This window comes from Melospiza georgiana, chromosome 12, assembly GCF_028018845.1.
Source record: "Melospiza georgiana isolate bMelGeo1 chromosome 12, bMelGeo1.pri, whole genome shotgun sequence".
Taxonomy (NCBI): Eukaryota; Metazoa; Chordata; class Aves; order Passeriformes; family Passerellidae; genus Melospiza; species Melospiza georgiana.
The window spans coordinates 18,664,399-18,691,895 of NC_080441.1; the positions used below are offsets into that span (position 1 = coordinate 18,664,399).

The 27,497-nt window shown below is 56.3% G+C and overlaps 1 protein-coding gene across 1 annotated transcript; it reads left to right on the forward strand.

Moving 5' to 3' along the window:
- Positions 1–245: 245 nt before the first annotated feature.
- LOC131088499 (Krueppel-like factor 5) lies at positions 246–23,692 on the forward strand. The gene is made up of 5 exons (XM_058032619.1): positions 246–389; positions 11,519–11,566; positions 15,347–16,250; positions 19,073–19,132; positions 23,514–23,692. The coding sequence occupies exons 1-5, from the start codon at positions 246–248 to the stop codon at positions 23,690–23,692; spliced, it is 1,335 nt and encodes a 444-aa protein (XP_057888602.1).
- Positions 23,693–27,497: the final 3,805 nt, after the last annotated feature.

The following is a 27,497-nucleotide window of genomic DNA, read 5'->3' on the forward strand; positions in this document are numbered from 1 at the left end:
GCGGGGCCGGCGCCGGGAGCCTGATTGGCTCCGCATCACCGCCCGCTCCGGGGCCGCTTCCTCCTCCCGCGGCCAGGTAGAGCCTTCCCGCGGCCAGGTACAGCCTTCCCGGCCTCCCACCCGCGCAGCTCGCTCCGCCTCGCCTCAGGGGGTTCTTTCCCTTCCCCTCCCTTGTTTCTCCCCCTTTTTTCCCCCTTTCCCCGTTTCCCGGGCCTGGTTCCCTGTCCCGTGCGGGGCGCGGGGGGATGAGCAGCGGGCTGGTGGACGCGGCGGTGTTGGCACCGCTCAAACCCGTCAGCATGTCCGGGGAGCCCAGCGAGGACACCCCGGTCTTCGAGGACATCAAAGGCCCCTCACGGCCCCTGGAGACCCCTCCCGAACTGGCGCAGGTAAGCGCTGGGAGGGAAGGGGCCGCTCCCGCCCGCTTAGGTGCCGCCGGCTTTGGGCTCAATTCTGCTTTGTTTCTCCCGTCGTGGCTGCGACACCTCCGTGCCTCTGTGGGCTCCCGCTTCCCCCTGCGCTGGCTTTTCTCCTGGGCGTGTTGCGTTTCGTTCGGGAATTTTGGTTTGGGTTTTTTTTTGCCTTCAGAACTCCCCGGCAAAGTCCGTGTGGGCTTTGCTCCCGCTCCAGGGTTCAGTCCCTGTGCCCTGGGCTTGGCAGGCCAGGGGTGTCCAGGAGCTCTCCCACCCGGAAAGGTTTTGGGATCGGGATTGCTGTGCCTGCGTGTGCCGGACGGGACACGGGACCTTATTTTCGATTTTATTTGATTCTCTGTACTTTTCCACCTCCGCCGTGGGGAAGGAATGCTCCTCGAAATTCCCTGGCAGCATTCCCCCCAGATAAAGGCCGGGATGAGGCTTTGGGGTGTTCCCGCAGGCCCACCCCTCTCCTGGGCCCCGCTGCCCACCCCATGTGGGGGACCGGGCTCCGTGTGCTACCCCCAGAGCTCCGGCCTCCCTTCCTGCTGCCGGGCGGGTGCGGCAGGCCGGGCCCCACCCTGGAGCCGAGGTTTCCCCTTTTCCCGCTCCGTGGGGCGCGGGGTGCCCGGGGTAATGATTAACCCCAACCCCACGGCCCCAGCGCCATTTTGAGCGGGGCGGGGGCGCTCCGGGCCCGGCTCCGGGGCCACGCAGGGTCCCCCAACCCGCTGCTGCTCCTGCAGAGACCCCCGGGAGGCCACCCCAGCCTGGGTGGCACCAGGCAGGCTCGGGGCCATGTCCCCAGTGCCCCTGCTCTGCTCCCCACGTCACCGGAGTGCCCAGGGCCATTTTGGGGCTGTGCCCCGCAGAGGGAGGTGAAGGCCGTGGCTCCATCCCTGGATTTCCTGGAGCTCTGGGATCCACAGGGGCTGTCAGTGGTGCTTGTGGGTGTGGGGTCAAACAGGGAGCCATTCCTCCCTCCCCTGTGGGGTTTGGGGATCATCTGGATCAGAGCTGGGTGGTGGCTCTTGGAAAGCTGGGATTGTCCCCAGGGCCTTTCCTGGGGGTAAAAGCTGACAGCTCCCTCCAAACCCCCTCAAAATGGGTTTTGAGAGGGTGAGCTTGGCTTCTTGCCTTTTTCTGTCTGGGTGGGATGAGGCAGTGTGACTATGGCTGGCCATGAGCCACCTCTTGTTCCCCTCATGGAGCCACCCATGGCTGGGGACACCTTCACTCTACGCTATCCCTGCTGTGCTTCCAGCGGAAAGGTGAAATTTCTCCTCCCAGTTTGGTCCCAGATTGCTCTGGGGCAGTGGCAGCTCAGGGGTGGCCTTGGAGGTGTCACCCTTTGCCACTGACCCTCCTGTGTCCCTCCTGGGCGGTGGGATCCTGGCACAGCAGCTGCGGAGCTGGGCAGGTCCCATGGACGCCATGGATCCCCAAAGCCACGCAGGGAGCAGAGCTGTGCTGGGACACCCCGAGAGCCCCAGGCTGGACCCCACAGCCCCAGGCAGGAGATTCCGTGGCCTGGTCCCTTTCTCCCAGAGGCTGTGGTGCTGTGGGAGCCCTGCCTGGAGGCAGGAGGAGCTGGAAGCCGCAGGGCTGGAGAGCCTTTGCTCCAGAGGGTTTTTATCAGCTTGACAAGGCAGGTGCCAAAGGCTGTGACCTGTCAGGCTCCAGCTCGGGGCAGTTCCCGTGCTCTGGCTGCCTGAGCTTGGGAAGAGGCAGGAGCAAATTATCCCTGTGATTTCAAAGTCCCATTGCCATATATCCCCCTCAAATTGCTTTACAGGTGAGAGCTCTTGGCTGTTGAAAATTTTATTGGATCGGGCTCAGGATGGAAACAGATACTTTGTGGAATTTCCAATCAAATTTTCCTTTTCATTGGTTTTTCCAACCCAAAAAAAAAAAAAAAAAAAAAAAAAACCAACAGAGAAAAGAGGAGGGAAAAGGGCTAGTGAGAGTAAAGGATTATTTAATCCTGATTTGGGTCACATCAGCCAGAAAAAGCATTTTCTTCTTTAAATCTCCAGTGGCTGATGCTGGAGGGAATAATAACAATAATTAATAATAAAAGTAAGGATAAATAATAATAATAATAATAATAATAATAATAATAATAATAATAATAATAATAATAATAATAATATAGTAAAGCAAAAGTGATGTCCAGGGAACATTTCAGGAGAGGAGGAGCTCATCCCTTTGTGTGGCTATTGGGTGCCCTGGATGAGTGAGGGTCTTGGGGGATTTATCCTTGCTCCCACCTGGCTGCCACAGCATTCCTGGGCCCCTGGGGCTGCAGAAGCATCCCGGGATCACCCAGGACAGGAACTGGCTCCTCCAGGCTCCCCTGTGGCTGTGGGGAGGTGGCTCTGCCACCCGCTGTCCTTGAGGGTTTGGGAAGGCAGTCCCTGTGTCCCTGGCTCCAGCTGGGAATTCTGCTGTTGGAGGATCCAGAGCTGTTGAGAGAGGGCAGGATCTGCTGGGAAGAGACAGAAGGACAAACCCCTGACCCTGTCCCTCGGTCTAACCCCTTCCTGCCTGTGCCAGGCCCCAGGGCAGTTGTGCTGGGGCTGGTGAGCTCCCGGTGGGGTTGAGGCTGTGGTGGGAAACAAGGAAGATGCTGAGGAGTGTGGAAAGGGATTTTCCTTGGCTGCAGGCTGAGGAACAGCAGCAAAGGGCTCCCTCTGTGTGCCCTGATCCCAGTTCCTGCCCCATAGCACTTCCCCACCCTGTCCTTGGCTCTCTCTGGGCTGGGGGGGTGCTCAGGAGGAATAAAACATTTCCAGCATCTGGGGGGTGCTTGGACACATGAGATGGGATGAGGAAAGTGCTGTTCCCAGAGCTTTTCCTGGCACTTCACCTCCTCAGTGCTGGGATGGCACTGGCAGACCCTTCCAGCAGTGTGGATCAACTGTGGAACAGGGTGCCAGTGCTGTGCTGCTCCTCTGGCTTCATCTTGGCAGGGATTTTGCGCCTGGATCACAGGAGAAGCTGGATCCAGCATTTTTAGGAATGCTCCAGCTTTCAGGAGCTGTTTTAATCCTGCCCTGTCCCTCTGTCCCTGTCCCTTGTCATGAGTGTGGCTGTGGTGGCTTGAGGGTGGCTGTCCCTTGGAGCAGGGATGGCTTTTCCAGTGCCTGGGAACCAGGGTGGTGGGTCCTGGTCAGAGCCAGGAGAGTCCTGCCTCCCATAAATAAAGCTCCTTTACTTTTTAGGAGAGATGTTGGAGTGCCCAGCACAGCTCCCAGGGGATGATTCATTGCCTTGGAATCTCAGGAGCTGCAGGCGGGGAATAAATTTGGCTTTTCTGCAGGGAAAGGGGAGATGGCTGCTTTGGAATTTTGCTGTGGACCTGGAATGAGATGCCTAGGGGGAATTCCCTCCCTTGAGGATCCTCCTGGCTTTGGAGAAGGGTTCAGAAATTCCATGCAAAATCCATTTCCAAAGGGTGCTGGCTCCAGGGAGTGCAGGAATGGAGTGGCAGAGATGGGAAGGTAAATCTTGCCAAGGAGGAATGGGAACACCTGATCCCTGTGGCACGAGGATGGGTTTGGGAGCTGGTGGAGCCTTGCATGAGGGATCTCCAGAGGGAGAGATCCGATCCTTCCCTCTGTTTTGCTTCGGGATCAGCTGATCCCAGTGTTTTTGGGACCAGCCCATGGATTTGCAAGTCTGCTTGGCTTTGTGCCTGGCAGGTGTCTGCAGGGCCACAGGGAGCTGGGACAGATTCCCAGAAATGATCCATTTATCCCTCTGATTTTGCTGGAAGACCCTCAGGAGAATCCCCAGCCCAGGGTGTGCCAGGGGTTGGTCTCATGGCAGAGCAGCTCTGCAGGAAGCCCTGGGTAAAACCAGTGAGCCCAAACCCAGCACATGCCTGGCCTTCATCCACAATGTTCATTACTGGAGTTCTCTGGAGGCCCCAAACCCCTCTGAGCTCCCTGGGCAGGGGCAGGAGGGAGAGAGGGGCAGGATGGAAGGAACAGGATGGAAAGAGGGGCAGGAGGAGCACCAGGATGGAGGGAGCAGGATGGAAGGAGGGGAAGGATGGAAGGAACAGGATGGAAGGAGGGGCAGGAGGAGCACCAGGATGGAGGGAGCAGGATGGAAGGAAGGGAAGGATGGAGGGAGGAGCAGGATAGGAGGGGCAGGATGGAAGGAGCAGCAGGATGGAAGGAGAAGGATGGAAAGGGCAGCAGGATGGAAGGAACAGGATGGAAGGAGGGGAAGGATGGAAGGAGCAGCAGGATGGAAGGAACAGGATGGAAGGAGGGGAAGGATGGAAGGAGCAGCAGGATGGAAGGAACAGGATGGAAGGAACAGGATGGAAGGAGGGGAAGGATGGAAGGAGCAGCAGGATGGAAGGAGCAGCAGGATGGAAGGAACAGGATGGAAGGAGCGGCTCCACGGAACAGCTCAGCCCAACTGTGAGCCGCGGAGCTGCGGCTCTGTCCCGGTGGGACAAAGGCTGAGTGTTCTGCTTGGGAAGGGGACGAGGATTCCAGGTTCGTCCTCCTCCCCGCGACCTGCCATCCGCTCCGATTAGCTGGGAAAGCGCCTGGTGGTTGGCGTTTTGTCATTTTTGGAAAGCTGGGAAAGGAGGGAAGGAGCGGGGCGCTCCGGATTTCCCTCCAGCTCCTCCTGAGCGCTGTGCGGGAGGCAAATCCCGTCGGCCGAACCCGCTGCCCGGCTCTGGGGAATGCATTTCTGGCCCGTGCATCACCGCCCGGGAGCTTTCCCCCTCTCAAACCTGTTCGGTCACCTCCCGGCGCTGTTTTGTTCTCCTTCCCTGCTCCAGTGAGTTCTTTTATCCAACCCATCCACTGCAAATAATCGCACTTACGAGCGTCTTGTGAGCTCGATTACAGTGTTTGCTTTGCTCGTGCTCCATTGGCGAATTCCCGCAGTCACAGGGCCCGGCCGGGCTCCGGGGATTGGAGAGCTCGTGTTTACAATTCAGATGTTCTCAGAACTTGAGCTAGCATGAAAACCCTCCAAAAAAACCCCCACGGGCTGTTTACCACATCAAAGAGCTTCAGCCCCGTTCAAGCTCGGCTTGAAACTCAAACAAAGATTCTTTCATTGAGTTCAGAAATGCTGCGAGAATTCTTGGAAAATTATTGTTTTCTCAGCGTGATGGGGAGGGACCTTAAGTTCCCACCCAGAGCAGGATTTGTGAGTATTAAAATGCATTTCAGGACCTCGCTCCTGGTAGGATTTTCAGTGCAAGCAGGAGAAGGGAACGGCAAGGAATTCATTGCAGTGTAGCTGCTCTAAAAACACAGGTTTATCCCAAAAAGCAGGGTTTTATGCCAAAAAGCAGGGTTTTATCAATCCCTTATCAGATCCCTCACACCTGAGGTTATTTATCTCATGGATCTGAACCCTTCGTGGAGAGGCCAGGGGATGTGGATGTTCTCCAGCCCATCCAGCCATGGGGTTTTTTGTTGTGTATTTATTTACCCCAAATATTTTGATGTTGTCTCTACAAAATCGTAATTTTGCTGCTCCTCAGGGACATTTCAGGGAGCTAAACACAGGAATGGCTGGATATATTACAATTCCCCACAATGAGCAGGTTTGATCTTCTCTAAACTGTGGAAGAGCCCCAAATTTGTTGGGAAAATTAGGGTGACTCCCCAGCTGCTCATCCAAAACATTTCTGAATGCTTTGTTCTGGGCAGCTTCCAATATTTGGGGTTTTTGTGGTTCTGCGGTGTGGGAGGAGCTCAGCTCCATTAATTTGGGGTTTGCCATCCCCTCAGTCCTTGTGTTTCCCAGGGCTGGCAGTGCCCAGATTCCAAATGCTCCCTCTGGGGTTTCTCCAGGGCTCAGAGCTTCCCCTTGGAGCTGTTACTGGCCTGTGCCATAATGAGCTTCCCTTAATTAACAGCAACTGGGGATTCCTTTATACACAGGGAAAGTGTGGAAAGGGAGGGTTTGGATCCCTGGATCCAGGAGTGCCCTGGATCTGGAGGAAACTCCAGATTTCTGCTGCCACCACCACACCAGAAGCACAGAGGGCCCTGCTCATGGCAGGAGGTCAGTGAGGTGATGGTTGAGGTCCCTTCCAAGCAAAACCATTCCATGATTCCATGAAATACTCAGCACAGGGCATGTGGCAGGAGTGGATGTGCTCCAGTGTCCCCTCAGTCCCTGTTCTGGCAGATTTGGCTTGGAGGAAGGGTTGGCCCAACCCAAGGCAGCCTCGGGCTCTGTTTTGTTTCCCCAACTGCTCTGGGAGGAAACTGGGGCTGCAGGGATGGGGGGGATTTGCTGTCTGCACGTGAAACCTGACCTTGCCTGGGCTCTGCCCCGTGGTTTGCCTGGGAAGAACAGGATTTGTGGCCTCTTTGGTGGGATCTGGGTGCCAGGAGGGCTCCACAAGCCCGGGCAAGCAGCCAGTGACTCATTCCATTGTCAGCCCCTGGGAGCTGCCTCAGGGGCTGGGACAGGCAGAGTCAACCCCACCAGTTGGGGATGATCCTGGAGCCCCAAACCTCTCCCACAGCACCTTCAGGACCCAGGGCGGGGATGTGGAACTGGGGGCACTGGAAGGTCAAAGACAAACCCAGTGTCCTGTGGGCAGGAACAGGTGGATAAATCTGCCCAGGTAATCCTGGGGGTTGTGGCCTCCAGGAGTCAGGGAGAGGCAGTTCTGGGATGGACCTGAGTCCAGAAGGAGCAGCAGAGCTGCAGGGGGCCCCTGCTCCTGGCTAATTCCAAATCCAGAGCTGATTTGTGCCCGTGTAGCCCAGGGTTCCTTGAGTGTTTTGGCTGAGGCTGGAGCAGCTCCAAGCCTCTCGATCTTCCAGGAGTTGAAATGACATTAAATCATTTCATTTGTCCCAAAAACCCCTCCAAGGGGCTGTAGCAGCTCACACCAGGAATCAGCCCAGAGTGACCTCCAGGAGCTTTGATGGAAAACCTCCATTGCCTTCAGGGGCTTCACCTCAGCCTTTGCTGAGCAGGAGCAGCTCAGAAATCACGGAATGGGAATATCCTGAAAGCTGTGGAGCTCCAGCTCCCTTAAACCCTCATGTCCTCCCTTGCCACCCTTTGAGAGTTGTCCTCACACCGTGTACAGCAATGGGAGAGGGAGAGGCCATCCCTGATTCCCACCTCCCTTCCAGCTCCATCCAGGGCTGAGGTGGCTTTGGTGGTCCTGCAGAAGTGGGATCTACCCCAAAAATGTGGATCCGCCCCAAAGTCACCATGGGACCCCCATGGAACCCCCTCCACCCTCACATCTGGAGATGCTCCTGTGTCATTCCCTGCCCACTCCCTGTCTCCAAGGGTTTGTTATTTTTCACTCCATTTATGGCTCTGTTGTTTTTGGGAAGGTTTCTGCTTGCTGCTGGAGCCTGGCTGTTCCCAGCTGCTCCTCCTGCAGCCCCTTGACCTTGGAGTTGGATGAGGCTGTTTTCCCTGGCTCCCTTGGCCTGTGGGATTGTGGCATGATCCCGGTGATAAATTCCTGAGCTGGATTGTCTTTGAGGGAGCCTTTATCAGCTGCTGGAGGGAAGGAACTGCAAACACAGCCAGCAGCTCTGGGAGTGAGGCTGTCTGCATGGAGATTCCCAGCTTCCCTGGCTCTGGGAACTCATCATCTGCTCAGGGAGTTCCAACACGTGGGCAGGAAAGAGCACTGGGATAACCCTGCCCATCTCCTGGGCCAGCCATGGGCACAAACCTGGAGAATGAATGAAATTCCGTGAATGGTTTGGGAGCAGCACCTCATCAGGAGTGTTCTGAACACCCAGCTTGGGGCAGGATGGGGTCTGACATCTTTGTCTGGCAGGGACAGGAAGAGGGGAAATGTTTGGGGTGGATGATGTCAACCTTGGGCTTGGTCACCTTGGAGGTGTTTTCCAACCCAAATAATCCACAAATGCCTCGAGGGCAGCCCCTCACCCTGGAGTGCTCAGAGCCCATCCAGGGCCTCCCTGGGCCCAGCACATTCCCATGGGAGCTCAGATTCCATCTGGGACAGGCTTTGTTGTTTACAGCAGCCAAACGTTGGGCACTTGAAAGGAAGAGTCCCGGGGCTTTCTTTGCTAATCCCGTTTTACAGAGAGTTCCAGGAGACGTGAGGAACAAACAGAAAATAACGTCGATGCAGGTCGGTATCAAACCCAAATGATCAGAGGATCAAATATTTACCCAGGTCAATATTTAACCAGGAGACAATAAATGCTGATATTGAACCAAATCTGGATATAAATACAGGCTATTTATAAAGTGAGCCTGCAAAGGGGCACTGCCAGGGCCGTGCCAGGGGGTTGATTGATGATTATCCTGCCCATTGTTTGCTGATTCCCTTGGAGGCTGCAGTTTCGTGCAGGTGCACGGAGAGGAGGAGCCGGGGCTGGGTGGTGGCACCACGGCCGTTGTGCCACACCTGTGCCCAAGTCCCTCATGCTGGGACAGCCCCCCTTCCTGCTGGAGCCACCTCCTGCTGCTCCCCCATTGCTGGAACCCCCAGGTCAGGGAATCATCCAGTCAGGGACTGGTTTGTGCTGGGGGACATTGGAGATCACCCAGCCTGACACCTCCCACTGCCCCAGGCTGCTCCAAATCCCAGTGTCCAGCCTGGCCTTGGGCACTGCCAGGGATCCAGGGTGGGCACCTGTGCCAGGGCCTGCCCACCCTGCCAGGGAACAATTCCCAATTCCCAATATCCCATCCATCCCTGCCCTCTGGCACTGGGAGCCATTCCCTGTGTCCTGTCCCTCCATCCTTGTCCCCAGTCCCTCCCCAGCTCTCCTGGAGCCCCTTCAGGCCCTGGCAGGGCTCTGGGCTCTCCCTGGAGCTGCTCCTGTCCAGGTGAGCACCCCCAGCTCTGCCAGCCCGGCTCCAGAGGGGCTCCAGCCCTGCAGCAGCTCCGTGGCCTCCTCTGGATTTCCTCCAGCAGTTCCACATCCCTGTGATGCTGGGCCTCAGGGCTGGATGCTGTTGCCTGCCCAGCATGGACACAGGTGACATTTACCTTTTCCCTATCCCCAGAGCTCTTTGCAGCCCCACGCTGGGGTCTGGCTGTGAGCAGGAGCCTGGATCCAGCTGAGAGGGAATCTCCCAGCTGGGAGAAGGGCTGGGAGCTGTGCCCAGGCAGGAGTGGGCGCAGGGCTGTGAAACACCCCCATGTCCCCCCCCGTGCCACCCTCAGAGCTCTGGTGCCTGTTTAGCAAACACCGATTCCCCCCTGGTCCCCTGGCGCTGCCGGGAGGTGACAACACCTGATGTTCCTCCTGGGGCCGTTTGTCATTTATCACCTGCAGATTAGGAGGTGTTTGATCAGGGGACAGCCTGTCCCACCCCAGCCCCAGCCCAGCTCTCCGTGCTCGTGGTGAATCCGGGTTTATCTGGGGCCTGCCAAGAAGTGTTTGTGTTGGACTCTGCTTGAATCGATCTCTGTGCTGATAACAGCTCCCCCAGGCTGGGACACCTGATCCAGGGATAAATCCCAGGCTCCTGCAGGATTTCTGGGAACTGCCAGGGCTGGAGGGGCTCATGTCCACCCCTGTGAACCACTGGAAAATCCCCACTGGAGAGGTGGGATGGCACTGCTGTCTTCACTGAGCCACTGGTGTTACTGGGGCCGGGGGATTCACACCTGCAGCTCTCCCAGGGGCTGCTCCTGAGGTTATCCCATCCTCCAGGGAATTTTGGTCTCCAGGTTTGGGTGTGCTGAGTGTAACACTGCTGGTCCAGAGACACAGACTGCTGTCCTTTCTGGTGTGGACAAAGTGCTGCTTTGCGCCTTCTCCTCACTTTTATTTTGGTTTTCTTTCTCTGCCAAGTTGAGATGCTTCTCCAGAGTCAAACTTGGGTGACTTTGGGGGGGAAAACCCCCTGGAATTCAGTGCTTTGGCTGTGAGAAGAGTTTCTTGTTGGCTTTGCCTTCCTGAACAGCTGCAAATCAAAGAGGGTGGGTTTAGGTGGGGTTTTGGGAAGGAATTCCTGGCTGGGAGGGTGGGCAGGCCCTGGATCCCTGGCAGTGCCCAAGGCCAGGCTGGACAGGGCTTGGAGCAGCCTGGGACAGTGGAATGGAATGAGCCTTGAGGTCCCTTCCAGGTCAAGCCATTGTGGGGCTCTGTGATGGATCGCAGTCCCTCTGGCCTCCCAGAAGGTTTGTTGGTGTTTCCCCTTTCCCTGAGCTGCTAGTCCCTGACTCGTGGTGCTGCTGGAGCTGTGGCCATGCAGTCAGGGCTGTCTGGTGCCTCCTGCCCTCATCCTGGTCCCCAGGGATGGCCATGACTGTGAGGGACACTGGGCCCGTGACCCCACTGAGAACCTGCTGGCTCTTCATCTGCAAGGCTCTGAGGCCTTTCCCCATGAGCCCACATCACTGTGGGGATGAGCTGAGCACCCTGTGTATGGGATAAATTCAGTCCTGCCCAAAAAGAGCCAGGAAATGGCTCCTTCCTGCAGGGGAGCTGGGCTGAGCATCCCAGGTCACTGCTGTCCATAAGAGGGGACAGGCACAGGAGGTGGGGGCTCCAGCTCTGAGATCTGCAACTCTCCTGACAGTGAGCAGGAGAATGGTGTGGGATGAGAAGGAGCCCACAGGAGCCTGGCAAATACTGGTTTGGGATTTGGAGGAATCCCAGATATCTTCCCCTGTTCTTGGTGCTGGAGGGCTGTGGCCTGTTTGGGACACTGACCTTGGAGAAAGGATCTGGGTCTGAGGGATCTGGGAGAGGCAGGAGAAGGGAGAGGTGCAGGACATTTGTGAGCTCACTGTCATCTGAGTGGGGGTGATAAAGGGATCTAAGGTGCCGTGCCTCAGTCTCCTTGGAGAGCTTGGTACTTCCCATTTGTCTCTTCTTTCCAAAGAGTCTTCCCTGTTCCTCCTTGGACAGGCTCCAACCATGGTGGGCAACCATCAACACATGGTGGGCAACCACCAGCTGCTTCCATGGTGTGGGATGTGGGGTGGGAGGAGACACCATTGGCATGGGGGATACCTGGAGACCTGGGGGGCTCTTGGAGGCTCTGGGGGATGCTGGCCTCCTTGGCCAGGGGATTTGGGGGGTCTTTGGGGTGGCCAAGGCAAGGAGGACACCCCACTAACCCAGCCCTGCCTCCCACAGCTGCACCCCATGAGGATGGACCAGCGGATGCCACCGCTCATCCTGGAGGTGAGCAGCACCTTCCCTCATCCCTTCCCCTGCATCCTCCTGCTCCTGCTGGGAAGAGCAAACACAGGAGTCCCCAAGAGACCGAGCTGGGACATTCCCCACTCCCCGTTCCCACTCCCTCCTTCCATCCCTGCTTCCAGCTGGGACACATCCCTCCCTCTCTGCCAGTCCCCTGTGTGTGTGTCACTGTCACCTGCACGGGCTGTGGGACACAGGAGTGACAGCCAGGAGCACCTGAGTGCTTGAGTGGCACTTGGTCACCTCAGTTGTGCTGCTCTGAGCTGAGGACTTTGTAGGATCATGGAATTGTTTTATTTGGAGAAGCCCTCTCAGACCATCAGCTCCAACCATTCCCCAGCACTGCCAAGGCCACCACTGACCCATGTCCCCAAGTGTCACATCCACATGGCTGTTAAATCCCTCCAGCAATAGGGACTCTAGTCAGGGCCAGAAAATCTTTTTGGGGAAGATTTTCCCAATATCCATTCTGACCTCCCCTGGCCCAGCCTGAGGCCGTTCCCTCTCCTCCTGTCCCTGTTCCCTGGAGCACAGCCCGACCCCCCGGCTGTCCCCTCCTGTCAGGAGCTGTGCAGAGCCACAAGGGCCCCCTGAGCCTCCTTTGCTCCAGGTGAGCCCCTTCCCAGCTCCTCTCCAGCCTCAGCCCCTTCCCAGCTCCCTCAGCCCCTTCCCAGCTCCCTCAGCCCCTTCCCAGCTCCTCTCCAGCCTCAGCCCCTTCCCAGCTCCCCTGCCTGGTGACAGCCACTGCTGTCCCTTACCACCCCTTTCTCCAGGAGCCTGAAGGGGAATTGCTGTGGTTTTTGAAATGGAAAGAACAGGAAATGACAGTGCTCTGCAGGGAGGGGTGGTTCTGGAGGAAGGGAAGGTTGGGTGACACCACACGAGGGCCCTTCCAATTCAGGCCCTTGATGCCTGGTGAAGGCTGCCCTAGAACAGAGGTTAGGAGGACCTAAAGAATAAAGCAGGGATTTATAAAAAGGCCTCAATGGATCCACCTTGGGCAGCACAAGAGACCAGCCAGGGCTGCACCCAAGATGAACCAAAATGGTCACAAAAATCCCTGACTGCTCACGGGGTCTCTCATTTTGATCAGTTCTGCTCCATTTCCATGTTGCAGTTCATTGTCCAGTTCCAGCTTTAGCCCCTGCAGTCCCACCCTGCTTGTTTTCCTCTCTCCAGCCCACGGTGTTTGTGCTCTTGGATCTGAGATTTGGATCATTTGTCCTTGGTCCCCAGCTGAGGCAGGAATTGTTTTGTCTCCCTGCTCTGTGCACAGAGCTCACCATCCCCTCGTGTGAAGCCCTGATCCACACTATAAAGCAGCACAGAATCTGAAAAATAGAAAAGCTAAACCCTGAGGCATCACCCTCCATGGAAATTCGGCCCCTCCTTTAGTTTGGAAAGACCTTTTGAGCTCCACACTTTTCCCCATTTCTCTCCTGCCTGGTCACCTGGGCAGAAGGACCTTCCCTTGGGAACTGGAGGTGAGAAAGTGAAATGCCAGAGATAAGGGAAGTGTGAAGGAAATGGCAGCCAGCACTCAGCCTGCCCTGCTCCTGCCAAGTGGGGCCGTTCATGGCTCAGGAATGTGTGGCATCCTGAGCTGCCTCGGGCGAGCTGATTCCCAAGGGAACCTGGCCGTGCCAGCCCAAGTGCCAGGAGTGCCCAGGGCTGGGCTCCAGGGCTGGGCCGTGTTCTCCCGTGGCAGGAACCCGCCCAGCCCCAGCAGGGAGGGGTTGGAGCTCTCCATTGGTATGGAGTGGAGCTGCAGCTCTCCCAGTCCCTTCCCTTCCCTTCCCTTCCCTTCCCTTCCCTTCCCTTCCCTTCCCTTCCCTTCCCTTCCCTTCCCTTCCCTTCCCTTCCCTTCCCTTCCCTTCCCTTCCCTTCCCTTCCCTTCCCTTCCCTTCCCTTCCCTTCCCTTCCCTTCCCTTCCCTTCCCTTCCCTTCCCTTCCCTTCCCTTCCCTTCCCTTCCCTTCCCTTCCCTTCCCTTCCCTTCCCTTCCCTTCCCTTCCCTTCCCTTCCCTTCCCTTCCCTTCCCTTCCCTTCCCTTCCCTTCCCTTCCCTTGCCTCGGGGTAAAGAGAGAGGGCAGGCACCAGGGTCAGGGCCCAGGGAATGGCTAGAGCTGAGCCAGGTGGATATCAGGGAAAGGTTCCTTATCCAGAGGGTGCTGGACACTGACCAGGCTCCGCAGGGAATGGAGCTCCAGGAATGTTTGGTCAATCAGGGTGAGGTTGTTGGGGTGCCCTATGCAGGACCAGGGGCTGGACTGGATGATCCTTGTGGTTCCCTTCCAACTTGGGATATCCCATGAGTCCACAAGCAGCTTTAGGGTTCCTTCTCCAGAGGGGCTTTGGAGATTCCTTTAACCAGGACAGGAACTTGCAGCACCTCCATGTTTGATGAGCACAGCCATGTCATGGTTGATGCCCTTAGAGGTGTTTTCCACACGTGACAATTCCCTGGTCCTGCAGGATTCGCAGCAGGCTGTGTACACACAGCACCCTGCCCTGCCCTGCCCGGCCTCCCCGAGTGCCCAGGCTGCATTGGTGGCTGTCCCTGCCTGGGTGACAGCCAGCTCAGCCGTGTGCTGCCAGCAGAGCTCCCAGAGGTGCAAAGGCTCTGACTGAGCTCTTTCCCTGCAAAGGGCCAGGAATTCTCTTGGCTCCCACCCAGCTTTGTTAAGAGCCCTGAGGTGGCAGCAGGGCTGACTTTGGCCCATGGCACCGTGGTGACACAGTTCAGGGCTGGAAGTGGCTCAGGGCGTGGGCTGAGCTCAGCTCCCGCTCCTGGAGTGCACTCTGGGCTCTGCCAGGGAAACCTGGTCCTTTTCCAGCTGCTCTCCATGGGAATGAGGGCTGTGTCACTTGGGAACCACGCAGTGAAGGGTTGGAGCTCTGCACGAGAGCCATAGTGCTGGGCTCTGCAGCCATAGCGGGCAGAACCCGAGTCACCCAGTGCCAGAGGATGGATTTCCCCGAGGATTGCTCCATCAGGGTCCTGGGTTGTTGGGTCTGGATCCAGTGGGATGCCCCAGCAGGCAGGAACCAGGAGGCGGAAGGAGCCCTAAGGTTCTGGTAGCTTGGAGGAGCCAGGCTTGTAAAAACAGCTCTGTAAAACCAGAACTAACACAAAGGTTAGGCCACGGCTGAGTCACTGACCAAGTGAGGCAGGAAGGCAGGAACTGTTCCCATTTCAGGCTCAGAACATGCTGAATTAGTGGCAACATCACTTAGATTTCTAGGCCTGAGTTATTCCCCATTAATTAAAGGTATTGTCCTAGAATTCCCCAGTTCATTAAAGAGACTGCCCCAAAACAAAACACTCCTCAGGCTGCTGAGTTTAAAGGAGACCAGAGCCAGCATGTCCAGGCTGGGCTGCAGATCCAACATGCCTGAGGTGTGATCCTGGCTGGATTCATCCCATTCCTGGTTCTCGCTCCTGCTGCTTGCGTGGCCAAAGCTTTGTACCCAAAGCTCGCTTCCCTTTATCAGGTTTGATTTCTGTCCTACCTGCATCCTCTCCCGGCTGCCCGGTGTTATCAGGGAGATAGGGAGGGGGGAAGTGGGGCAGAGGACGCTGATTCAGCCCTGGGGAGTCTGGCTGAGTCAGACCCGGAGCTAAATCACCTCAGCTCAGTTCCTGGGCCGTCACCGCTGCTCCCTCCATTTCCTGATGGCTCAAACCCCCTGGGGACGTTTCCTCCCCCCTGCTGGCAGTCAGGGTCAGCGTTCCCAACCCCGTGTCGGTGTTTTTGCCGCAGGCACGCTCGGAGATGGACAAGTACCTGTCCAGCGAGGTGCCGTCCGTGCCCATGTTCCCGGACAAGAAGTACCGCCGGGAGAGCGCCTCGGTGGTGGACGAGTTCTTCTCCACAGAGAAACCCAGCTCAGCTCCCTACAGCGTGAACATCAACGTCATCCTGCCCGACACCACCCACCTGCGCACGGGGCTCTACCGGCCCCCCAAGCCCGTGGCCCCCTTCCCACAGATCAAATCCGAGCCCGGCACCGCCTTCTCCCAGCCCTGCTCGTCCTCCTCCGGCCCCACGCAGACCCTGCCCGACTTCACCAGCGTGTTCAGCATGCCCCAGTCGGTGGCGGTCAACAACATCTTCATCAAGCAGGAGATGCCTGCTGAGATCCCGCTGTCGGCCCACCCGCAGCAACCCCAGCTCTTCCAGCTGCCCCTGGGTGCTGCCAATGCTGACATTCGCACCCTGGCCTCCTCCTCCAGCAGCACCACGGCCATCAGCTGCCTCAGCGGGGTCACCATGTCCACGGGCTCGGTGGCCAGCGTGGCACACAGGCCCGTGCAGCCAGCGGGGCCCCTCAAGCAGTACCCGCATGTGGCCCAGGGACAGGGCAGCTTTGGGAACATCTCCGGGCAGTTCTACCCCGCCCCGGGGGTGACTCTGCCCCCCTCGCCCCCCAACTCGCAGCCTGGCAGCCCTGAGAACCAGCCCGAGCTCATCAACACCATCTCTCCGCCGCCCTCCTACGAGGCCACCTTCGGACTGAAGCTGGTGCAGTCGGCCCCGATGCCCCCGGGGCCCAACGGCGTCGGGGGCCTCTCCCAGGGCCACGTGGTGATGCAGCCCCCCAAGTACAACCGGCGCAACAACCCCGAGCTGGAGAAGAGGAGGATCCACCACTGTGACTACCCAGGTGTGCTCACGGCGCCTCTGGGGGCTCTGGGCACCCCAAGGATGGGTGGGAGCCTCCAGGGAGGATAATCTGAGATCCTTTTGGGGTGAAGCTGGGGATGGAGCCCCAGGAAAGTGGGAGGGAGTAGAAGAGGTTCATCCCACCAGCACGGTGTGGTTCCTGTTGTGTCCCCTTCCCTCTCCCTTTACACTCAGGCAAATGCGACTCAACAAAGCTCCTAAGGCAGGGATGCTCCTGGGAATCTGCACTTGGGAATCTGCAGTTGGGAATCTGGATTTGGGAGAATGCTCCTGGGAATCTGCACTTGGGAGAATGCTCCTGGGAATCTGTTCCTGAGCTGTTGCTTCTCTCTGGTCCTTCCCAACCCCGAGCAGCCACTGAAGCCACTCTGCCATTCCCATTCCCCCTTCCTTTCCCTCTCTCTCACAGTGGGTGGAAAACCAGCAAGGAATTCCCACCAGGAGCCGTGCTGGACTCTCTCTGAGAGTTCTGATCTTGCAAAGAGGCAATGAACTGAACATCCCTGTGCCTTCCTTCCATGGCTCCACGTGCTGCAGCAGGAGCTGTGCAAGGGCATTCATTGAGTGCTTTGGGTTGGAAGGGATGTTAAAAGGGATGTCATCCCACCTCCTGCCATGGACAGGGACACCTTCCTGTCCCAGCTTGCTCCAAGCCCTCCAGCTGGGGATCAGCCCAGAGCAGCTGTGGCTGCCCCTGGATCCCTGGGAGTGTCCCAGGCCAGGCTGGACAGGGCTTGGAGCACCCTGGGACTGTGGGAGGTGTCCCTGCCCAGGGCAGGGGGTGGAACTTGGGTGAGCTTTCCTTCCAACCCAAGCCAGTGTGGGATTCCATGGCACACACCAGGGAAGCAAATCCCATTGAGAGCCACTCCCGGGGCCAGGAGACACCTCCCATTTCCTGGGCTGATCCCCAGGGCTGAGCAGCGGTGGATTAGCAAACAGCTTTCCCGTGGGGGTGTGTGAATGAGGAAAGTCACTTCCTAACTGCCTCAGGGAGATTTACTGACCCTTTCCCTGGCATGGGAGTGGCTGAGGCAGCCCAGAGGCTTTGCCTGCTCCAGATCCCATCTCCAGCCACGGTGCCAGGAGCTGCATAAGAACAGGAGAGGTTGAGAGAGATCTTTCTGTGCTTACACCTTCCCACTCTCTGGCACCCTGTGGATCAGGGACTTTCTGAGCCACAAGCTGCCAGTGGTTGATGGTTTGTGCTGAATTTTTTATCTTCTGCTGGTATCAGACACACTCCTCGTGTCTGACTGCTCAGAGCGCATCCTGCAGGATTTGCACCAAGGCAAAGCTGCTTTTAGCAGGATTTTGGTCTGTAGTGCCAGAAAAAAAAATACCCCAATCTATGCTGAATAAATCCTGGGTCTGTACATGCAGAGATGGAGCAGAGATCCATGTGATCCCTCCCTCAGAGGTTCAGCTGGAGGTGACTCCAGTCAGGAATAATGGTGAGGGATTGTCACCAACCTGGCCTCTGTGAGGAATGAGGGGGCCTTGGAGACTTCACACCTGGTACCAGATGGATGTGGGAGAGCTGTTGGTCAAGCCCCATCCAGAACTTTCCAGGGCCTGAAGGGGCTCCAGGAGAGCTGCAGAGGGACTGGGGACAAGGATGGAGGGACAGGACACAGGGAATGGCTCCCAGTGCCAGAGGGCAGGGATGGATGGGATATTGGGAATTAGGAATTGTTCCCTGGCAGGGTGGGCAGGCCCTGGCACAGGGTGCCCAGAGCAGCTGGGGCTGCCCCTGGATCCCTGGCAGTGCCCAAGGCCAGGCTGGACACTGGGGCTGGAGCAGCCTGGGGATGGTGGGAGGTGTCCACACCCATGGAACGGGAAAAGCTTTGAGCTCCCTTCCAACCCAAACCATTCCTTCATTCTCTGATCTCTCTACCAAATGTGAGGGGCTGCCAAAGCTTCAGAGCCCCAAAAACAAACTGAATGGGGTCACCACCCTGTGTCCCTCCTGCCAAGGAGGAGAAAAGCAGCTCCTGGCCCACCTGAGCAGGACAGGACCAAGGGCTCATCCTGAGCAGGACAGGACCAGAGGCTCATCCTGAGCAGGAGGCTCCTCTGAGCTGGGTGGAAACCCTGGGATGAAAAATATCCCTGTGCTGCTTGTGCAGGTCATAAAAATGCAAATTCATATTTGAATGTCCTCATCAAAACACAAAGCAGCAGGGCCAGAAAAGGCAGCAGAGGCTTCCTTAAGCTTTTTCCAACTTAAACATCAGAGGAGTTAAACTGAGTCCTTTTGAGATACCTGCTGTTGGAACTGTTCCCCAGTCGTGGTGTTTCTGTTAAACACTGTCTTGATGAAACCTGTTCATGCTGGTCTTGTGAAAACACTTCCCCCTGGCTCTGCTCTGGGACCTGGAAGCCAAGCTGTGCCTGTCCCTGGCTGTTTCCTGCTTCCTGGAACATTGGTACCACGTCTGCTGGGCCAGGACTGTTACAAAACCCAGCCTTGCACAGTCCTGTCAGCTCTGAGTGGGGCCCAGAGAGACAGGGCAGCACAGAGCCAGGAGCGTGGGGGAATCAGGGCTTTTCATCCTGGTGCTGGAAGGGGGATTTGAACCTCTGTGCTTGGCTGTGCCCCCCTAATTCCCAGCACAATTCCCTTGGGAGAAGGTGTTAAAGTCTCTCTGCCTAAGAGAAAACGCTCCTTAGTTAGTGCTGAGCCCACGCCAGGCTTGTTTGCATGGCCCAGCTCTGTCTCTCCCCTCAAATATCAGAGTTTGTTTGAGCAAGGGCCCCTTTCTCACAGGGAAATTGTGCTTTTTTCTGTCCTTGCAGGTTGCTCAAAGGTTTACACCAAGAGCTCCCACCTGAAGGCACATCAGAGGACTCACACAGGTAAGAGCAGCTCCAGGAAATGTTGCCAGCCTCAGGTACCAAAGCCCCCTAAAAGGGCAAGGTTAGGTGGGATATGGGGAATTAGGAATTCCTGGCTGGGAGGATGGGCAGGCCCTGGCACAGGGTGCCCAGAGCAGCTGTGGCTGCCTCTGGATCCCTGGCAGTGCCCAAGGCCAGGCTGGACATTGGGGCTTGGAGCAGCCTGGGATGGTGGAAGTTACCATGGTGCAAGATGGGCTCTAAGGTCCCTCCCAACCTGATCTGTTCTTTGAATCTTTGATTTTTTTTCTCACTCTGAGCTCTTCCCCTGAGATGTCCCAAATCCTACCCGGGGCTGATGCTGCTGATCCTACAGGAAGGCTCCATAAGGCTTGTGCTGCACCTTTAGGATCTCTGAGGAGACCAGGGCATCTCTTCTGTCAAACCCCCACCCCAGGGCTCCCAGGGAGAGGGAGGAGCCCCTCGTGTCTCCCTGAGTTCCACTGCCTCTGAACCACCCAGGGAAGGGCTCCCAGTGCCCAGGGGATGGGCTGAGGGTGCCCCAGGGAGCCCAGCTGGGAGCAGCTCCCAGCACAGCTCCCTGGGCTGATCCCAGCTCTGTGACACTCTGCATTCAAGCTCTGGTGCCCTCATTAAGGCATTTATTATACCTGAAACATTATCAGATCCCCAGGTACTCCAGGAACCATCAGTGCCCTCATAAATCTCTTTTATAGGAGGGCTGATCTTTACTGAGAGCAATTAAGCCAGGCCCAGAGTTCACTTCTGGTTTTTATGAACAACGACCAAAGCCTGTTCTGTGGCTGGGAATTGCTCCTTGCTCTTGGCTCTGTTCCTTCCCCCCCTTATCAGCCCTTCAAACAAAGAATTTCATCTTGTGCCTGAGCCACGGTGGTTCTTTGGCAGGGGCTGGGCACAAGGGGCTGGAAAACAGCACAGAAAGGCTGGAAAAAAAGGAACAGGAAGGATGTTGTCCCAGAGATGGTAGCTGATAGGGGTTTATCACAGTCTGGAATCAGGCCTTTAAAAATAAATGAAATTAAATGTCTCTTGCCCCTTCTCTTGGGAGCTCTGTGCCCAGGACAGGATCCATGAGTTGGGTGCCTCCTTACCTATCACATACAAAGATGTACCCAGGAAAACCTGGGTGGGTTTGAAATCCAGGAAAACTCTGTGGTTTTCCAGGTTTCCCAGTAATCAGGCAGGAAATCCAGGTGGCTTTGCCTCCTGTCCTTTTCCTGCTGTTAGAGGGAAGGCTGGAGAGGTGAGGGAGGGTGTGAGCTGAGGAGTCAGGACCACTGGTGGTGGTGTGGGATGAGCAAAAAGCAGGGAATCCAATCCAGAACTTCCTACAGTCCTGGCCCAGATCTCTGCTTCCAATGATTCCAATGTTTTTAAGCTTGTGTTTTGCTTTGGAAGCCCTATCCTTGCTGAGGTGCTCACCACAGCTGCAAGAGCAAGGCTCACCCCAAATCCTGCCTCAGCTCCACCACCCAAAGGGTTAAAAACGTCCCTTCTCCTATTCCCTGCCTGACGAGCTGGTCTGGGAGCTCTTTCCTTGTGGTTTCCGTTGCCATGGCCAGGCTGTTTTCCTCTGCTGGAGCCACCATTCATTTCCTGGGTGCCATTGTGAGGTTAAACATCAACCCCCGGGGTGGGAATGCCACCCCGGATCCTTTGTTTGAGCCCGCCCTGCCGTGCTGTCCCGGGAGAGGCAGCCAGCTCCGGGGACAATGGGCAACCTTGGGATTCTGTCCTGGACATCCACCTGGCATTGTTTGAAAGCAAAGGGCTTGACCCAGCCAGGTGACCTGCAGGGGACAAGGTCTGGGCTGCAAGGGACAAATCCTGCCTTGGGGCAAATCCTTCTTTTGGAAAATCCTGCTTTTGGGAAAATCCTGCCATTTTGGGGCAAATCCTGCCTTTGGAAAATCCTACCTTGGGGCAAATCCTGCCATTTTGGGGCAAATCCTGCTTTTGGGAAAATCCTGCTTTGGGGAAAATCCTGCCTTTGGAAAATCCTACCTTGGGGAAAATCCAGCTTTTGGGAAAATCCTGCCTTTGGAAAATCCTACCTTGGGGCAAATCCTGCCATTTTGGGGCAAATCCTGCTTTTGGGAAAATCCTGCTTTGGGAAAATCCTGCCTTTGGAAAATCCTACCTTGGGGCAAATCCTGCCTTTGGGGCAAATCTTAACTTTGGGAAAATCCTACCTTGGGGAAAATCCAGCTTTTGGGAAAATCCTGCCTTTGGGAAAATCCTGCTTTGTGAAAATCCTGCCATTTTAGGGCAAATTCTGCTTTGGGGAAAATCCTACCTTGGGGCAAATCCTGCCTTTGGGAAAATCCTGCCTTTGGGAAAATCCTGCCATTTTGGGGCAAATCCTAACTTCGGGAAAATCCTGCTTTTGGGCAAATCCTGCTTTTGGGAAAATCCTGCTTTTGGGAAAATCCTGCCTTGGGGCAAATCCTGCTTTTGGGAAAATCCTGCCTTTGGGAAGATCCTGCTTTTGGGAAAATCCTACCTTGGGGCAAATCCCGCCTTCAGGATAACCCTGCCTTTGGGAAAATTCTGCTATTTTGGGGCAAATCCTGCCTTTGGGCAAATCTTGCCTTTGGGAAAATCTTACCTTTGTCTTGGCATGTCCCAAGTCCCATAAAACCCCCACCAACTCCTTGCAAATCCTCTGCAAATCCTGTGTTTACCTGAGCCATAAAAATCCCTCTCCCTTTCCTGTGGAGCAGCATCCAGGGGTTTTTGGAGGAGCAGGATGTGCTCGTGCTGCTCTGCCTCCTCCAGGTCCATGTATCCATGGTTTTGTGTTTTAGCCACTGCAGGCAGGGCACTGGAGACCTTGCTGTGGCTGATTTCATTTCCCTGGCCAAACGTGGCATTCCCAGCCCTGGAATTGTTCAAGGCCAGGTTGGATAGGGCTTGGATGTAGTGGAAGGTGGAACGTGGTCTAGTAGAACCTGGTCTGGGGAAGATGGGCTTTAAGGTCCATTCCAAGACAAGGCATTCCAAGATTCCCTGGCTCTGTGGAGCAGCCTGAGGGAGGAAGAGCTCCCTGGGAGCATGGAGAGGAAGGAATCTCTAGAAGTTACTGCAGGAATCCCTGGAAGTTGGCGGAACCTGGTCTGGGCAGGGTGGAACACGAAGGGCTTTACGATCCTTCCCAAGCTGAGCTGTTCCAGGATTCCCTGGTTCCATGGAGCAGCCTGTGGGAGGAAGGGCTCCCTGGAAGCACGGGAAGGTCTCCCTGGAAGGCTGGGGAGGCAGGAATCCCTGGAAGCACGGCAGGGCAGGGCGCACATGCCCGTGCACGCGTGCTGCGTGCGGACGTGCGCTCCCGCCGCCGCTGCGCCCGGCACTTGGCCCCGGGAAGGGTAAATATTTGAGGTCGGGAATGTCAGCACATTCCCTGAACTCTGCCTGCCTGTTGAGGCTGTTAAGAGCAGCACTAATATTTGAGAGCACCACGCCCTGCGTGGGGACAGGGCTGCAGCCAGGGCTCAGCCCCCTGGCCCGGCTGGAAGCGGCCGCGGCTTTTCCAGCGCAGTTCCCGGCTGGCTGGGAAAAGGTTCGTGCTTGAGTGGATTTCGGTTGGGAATGGGTGTGTTTGGGAGGGAGGGGGAGAGGGCACGGGGATGACATCACCTGAATGTGCTGAGGGAAACACAATGGGTTGTGTACAGAGCTGCTGGCAGGGGAACTCAGAGGTGTGGAGCATTAGGTCATGGAATCCTGGAATGGTTTGGCTTTGGGAGGGGTCTTTAAAGGCTGTCTGATCCTTTAGGGGTGTCTTCCACTAGACCAGGTTGCTCCAAACCCCATCCAACCAGGCCTTGAGCACCTCCAGGGATTGTGCACCCACCAACATTGGATGGCGGTTTCAAAAAATTTAGATTTTTCAGATTGAAATTTAGATTTACAGCCCTGTCTTCCTCCTGGTGCCTCCCACCACTCACAGCTTCCTTAGGAATTTCTGGCTTTTTATTAAAAAAAAAAAACCAAACAACCTAATTCACAAGTTATTTTTTGCCAGAAATGCTCCAAAATCCAGCAGGGACTTGAATAGCACCAGAAGGCAAAGTGGGAGGGGGTGAAGAGGGGCAGGACCTGGTTGGTGGTGCTAGGCTGAGCGCAGCCCTGGCAGTGCCAAGGAAATTGGGTGTCCCCCAGGGGCTTGGGGGTGTTTCTGGGAGGCTGGGCAGGGGGTGGCGAGGGACAAGCCCTGTGTGGTGCAGCTCAACCCACGCTCCCTCAGCGGGGCTGTGCACGCTGGGCGGCCCTGGCAGTGCCACTGAAGGGGGATCTCCGGAGGCCGGGGCGGTGTTTGGGGGGCTGGGCACACGTGTGACCTGTGGCTGTCCCTGGGCAGGTGAGAAGCCCTACAAGTGCACGTGGGAGGGCTGTGACTGGCGCTTCGCCCGCTCGGACGAGCTCACCCGGCACTACCGCAAGCACACGGGCGCCAAGCCCTTCAAGTGCCTGGCGTGCGGCCGCTGCTTCTCCCGCTCCGACCACCTGGCCCTGCACATGAAGAGGCACCAGAATTAGGAGCTGCCTCCCTTCCCGCTTCTCCGAGAGCAGCTCCAACTCTTCCCTTCTCCCAGGGAAGGATCTGTACATAGGAACGGCCCCGTGCCGCCGTGGCCCGGGCGGCAGCAGAGCCCTGCCAGCCCGGCCCCGACGTGTCTGGTCTTAGCAGAGACTGGAACCCCCAGCTCGCCTCAAACCAGCCCTGACTGCAGACTGAGCTCCTGATGAGGCTCCTGCTGGCACTGGGGTGCTGGAGCACGGATGCCCAAGGGCTTTCTTCTGGCAGTCCTGCTATCTGCTCATCACTCAGGAGCAACTTCTTGTCTCAAGGCCCTTTGGGATGGGTTTTGCCCCTTTGGTGAGGCCCAGGAGGATGTGACAGCTTGGCTGTGACAGCTTTCACTTGGACTCTCTAGGACTGTCCCATGGCATAGCCATGGATGTGATACTGTGTGACCATGGACGTGGCACCTTGTCCCATGGTGTGGTCATGGATGTGGCACGTGTCCCATGGCATAGCTGTGGATGTGATGCTGTCCCCATGGTGTGACCATGGATATGGCACTGTCCCACATGGTGTGACCATGGATGTGACACTGTCCCCCATGGTGTGACCATGGATGTGGCACTGATTCTGGGGTGTGACCATGGATGTGGCACCTGTCCCCCATGGTGTGACCATGCATGTGACACTGTCCCACATGGTGTGACCGTGGATGTGGCACTGGTGCCATTGTGTGACCACGGATGTGACCCTGTCCCACATGGTGTGACCATGGATATGACACTGTCCCCCATGGTGTGACCATGGATGTGGCACCAGAACAGGGGCCATGCCCAGGACTGTTGGCTGTGACAATCCCAGCCTCTGTGGGGGCACAGAAGAACAGACCTGTGACTAACTCATCCTTCAAACAAGGGGCAGCACAAAAGCAGGTGACAGAAGTGTCACCCGTGTCCCACTGAGCCATTCCTGGCAGCCAGCTTGGGACTGTGAGCACCTGCCCTGCCTGGCCAGGTTCTTGTGGTTGTGTCCTGAGCATTTCTGCATTTCTGCTTCCAAGAGGAATTTAAACTTTGGGTGTCTCTGGGAGGACCAGTGCGGGTTTGAAGCCACCCAGGGGACGGCAGCAGAGCCACTGCTGAAGGTCTGGTGTCCACCACCAGTGGTGCCCTTCTCCAAAATCTCACAAGGACTTGGTGGCTGCTGGTCCCACCAGGCCTGTGCTGTTGCCATTCCAGCAGATGGGGAAAAAAAAAAAAACAACAGGGAAAAAGGCATTTTGGAAACAAATTCCAATAAATCCTGCTGTTCAGAGTGGAATCACATGACTACCTCACAGGTTCACCTCCTCTGGCTCCCTAAGCTCCTTCCCCCTTCCCATGGGATGAACATCCCTGTTCTCCAAAGCCTTCCAGGGGTTAAATTTGGGCACAACAAGAGCCAGTTCCAAGACCAACTATGAGCATTGTAAATGAATCAGGACCAAATAATGGGTCTGCTGTGTCCAGCAGAACATTGATTTGTTCCCCACCCTCCTCCTCCTCCTCCTCTCTTGTTTCTTCACTGATAAATTTGGGTGACTCATGGATTGATGTGTGGGATGAGGGCCAGGCTGGACCATGGCATGGAATCAGTTGGAATTGGGAGGCCACTCCATGGCATGGAATCAGCTGGAACCTGGAGGCCACTCCATGGCATGGAATCAGCTGGAATTTGGAGGCCACTCCATGGCATGGAATCAGCTGGAATTTGGAGGCCACTCCATGGCATGGAATCAGCTGGAATTGGGAGGCCACTCCTCTCTGCTGCTGCCAGAGCCACTGCTGGGTTCCTGCTTGGCCTTTTCCTTGGCTAAACAGGAGCAATCCCATGGCTCTGTTTGACAGCAGAGGAGGGCAGGAAGGATTTGGGGTCCATGGTGTGTGTTGGCTTTGGGATGGAAGCTGCTCCAGCTCTGTGGTGACTCCTCCCTGTGGCTCCTCAGCCAGGGGGGGTGGGGTGGGAATGCACTGGGGAAAGGCCATGGAATTGCTGGATGGCTTTCCCAACAGTGGGAACAGTTTTCCAGCCCTCAGCACCAACCTCCACACTCCAGGATGGTTTTTTGGAGCATCTCTTGTGGTTGGACCTCTCCAGTGCAGGAGCCAAGCCCCAGGGCACAGGGTCCCCACGTGTGTCACCATCAGCCCCTTGTGGCCCTCTCTTCACTCCCTCTGCCTTTGGAGAAGGAAACCTCCTCTTCCCATCCCTAATTCCCCTCCTTCCCCACCCTGTGATGCTGATGGAGCCCCAAACCAGTTTGCTAAAACCCAGTACAAAGCCAAACCCACCAACAGGCAGCTTGAAATCCGAGGGGAATTGGACATAATTTTCCTGCTAATCTTGGGAATCTTTTTCCCTACAGCCTCTGCTTGTCCTCCCCTGGACTCTGTGTGTGTAAATATATAAATATATAAATATAATTTTTTTTCTATCTGATGAGGGGCAGAAGTGTTTTAGCACCCACGCACTGCTCTGTATGCAAACTCCTCACATGCAAATGCTTCTCTATGCAACGATTTTTTGTTTTTAAAAATGAAAACCACAGCAAATCCTCAACTCCTGTTCCTTTATTCTTCTGTGGACAGAGTGGACAGCTCTGGGTTTGTGTGAATGGCCAAGGGCAGCTGTTTTTGGGGAGAAAGCTGGGGAAAGGGAGTGGTGGAGCCACGTGGCTGTGACAAATGAAGATCCCTCCATCCCCAGTCCCCTGGGACATTTTGGAGATGTCCACCACTTTGCAAGGAGTGGATCAAACGCTGGAATGTGGGTGCCTTATCTCTGTTTGATAATGGGGAGAAAATCGCTGTAAATAGGCCAAAAATGCTGTGTGACTTCATGGGTTCTCCCAGGTGATCATTTATTATCCAAGATGAACACAATGGGGAAGAAATTGGGACCTGGAAAATGTGGGGGGGAAGATTTCTTTTCCTGGGATGCTGTGTTGGATACAGAACCCCTCTCCCCCACAGAAATCCCCCAGGAATATTGATCCAGCTCCTATTTTGTAATAAAATTTTATCACCTGCAGACCTGGTCTGGCTTCTGGTCCTTCCTGCTCCAAGAGCTTTACTTGCCTTTCCAGGCATAAGGAAAGGGGGAATAAAGCTTTTTTACTGGGATAATGGGTGTCCAGGCAGGGAAGGGTGCGAGCCTGGAGTTGTCCCTGTCCCAGTGCCATGAGAAGGGACAGGGGGGGCACAACCTTGTGTTTGATCCCCTCACCTTAATGTGCTCCCATTCTTTATCCTGAGGAGGGAAATGGGGCATCCACAGATCCTGGAAGGGGCTGGAGCAGAGCCAGGAGGGGGAGAGGGACAAGGCAGGGACAAGGCAGGGACAAGGCACCTGAACATTCCGTGAGCCCCTCCTGTCCTTGCTGTGCCCCAGGCCGTTCCCGGAGAAGTCACCAGGACAGTGAATATCGGGGATGTCAGGGATGTTTAGAGGGTGGCTGATTGCTTGAGAGCCTGAAGGGTCGTCCCAAAGTGGGGAAACCCCAGAGAGGGCCCCATGCAGAGGTGTCACACCTGGCTGAGGTCCCTCTGGGCCAGCTCCTCTCTGGAGCCTCCTCTTTGAGCTGTGCCAAACCTGGGACAGGGCTCAGATGGAAGTTCAGGCTCAGTTTGGGTCTCAGCAGAGCAGGATCCCAAACAGCCCTGCTCCCTTCCCCACCCCATGGCTGTCCCCCAGAGCAGGATCCCTACAATCCCTGCTCCCTTCCCACCCCATGGCTGTCCCCCAGAGCAGGATCCCTACAATCCCTGCTCCCTTCCCACC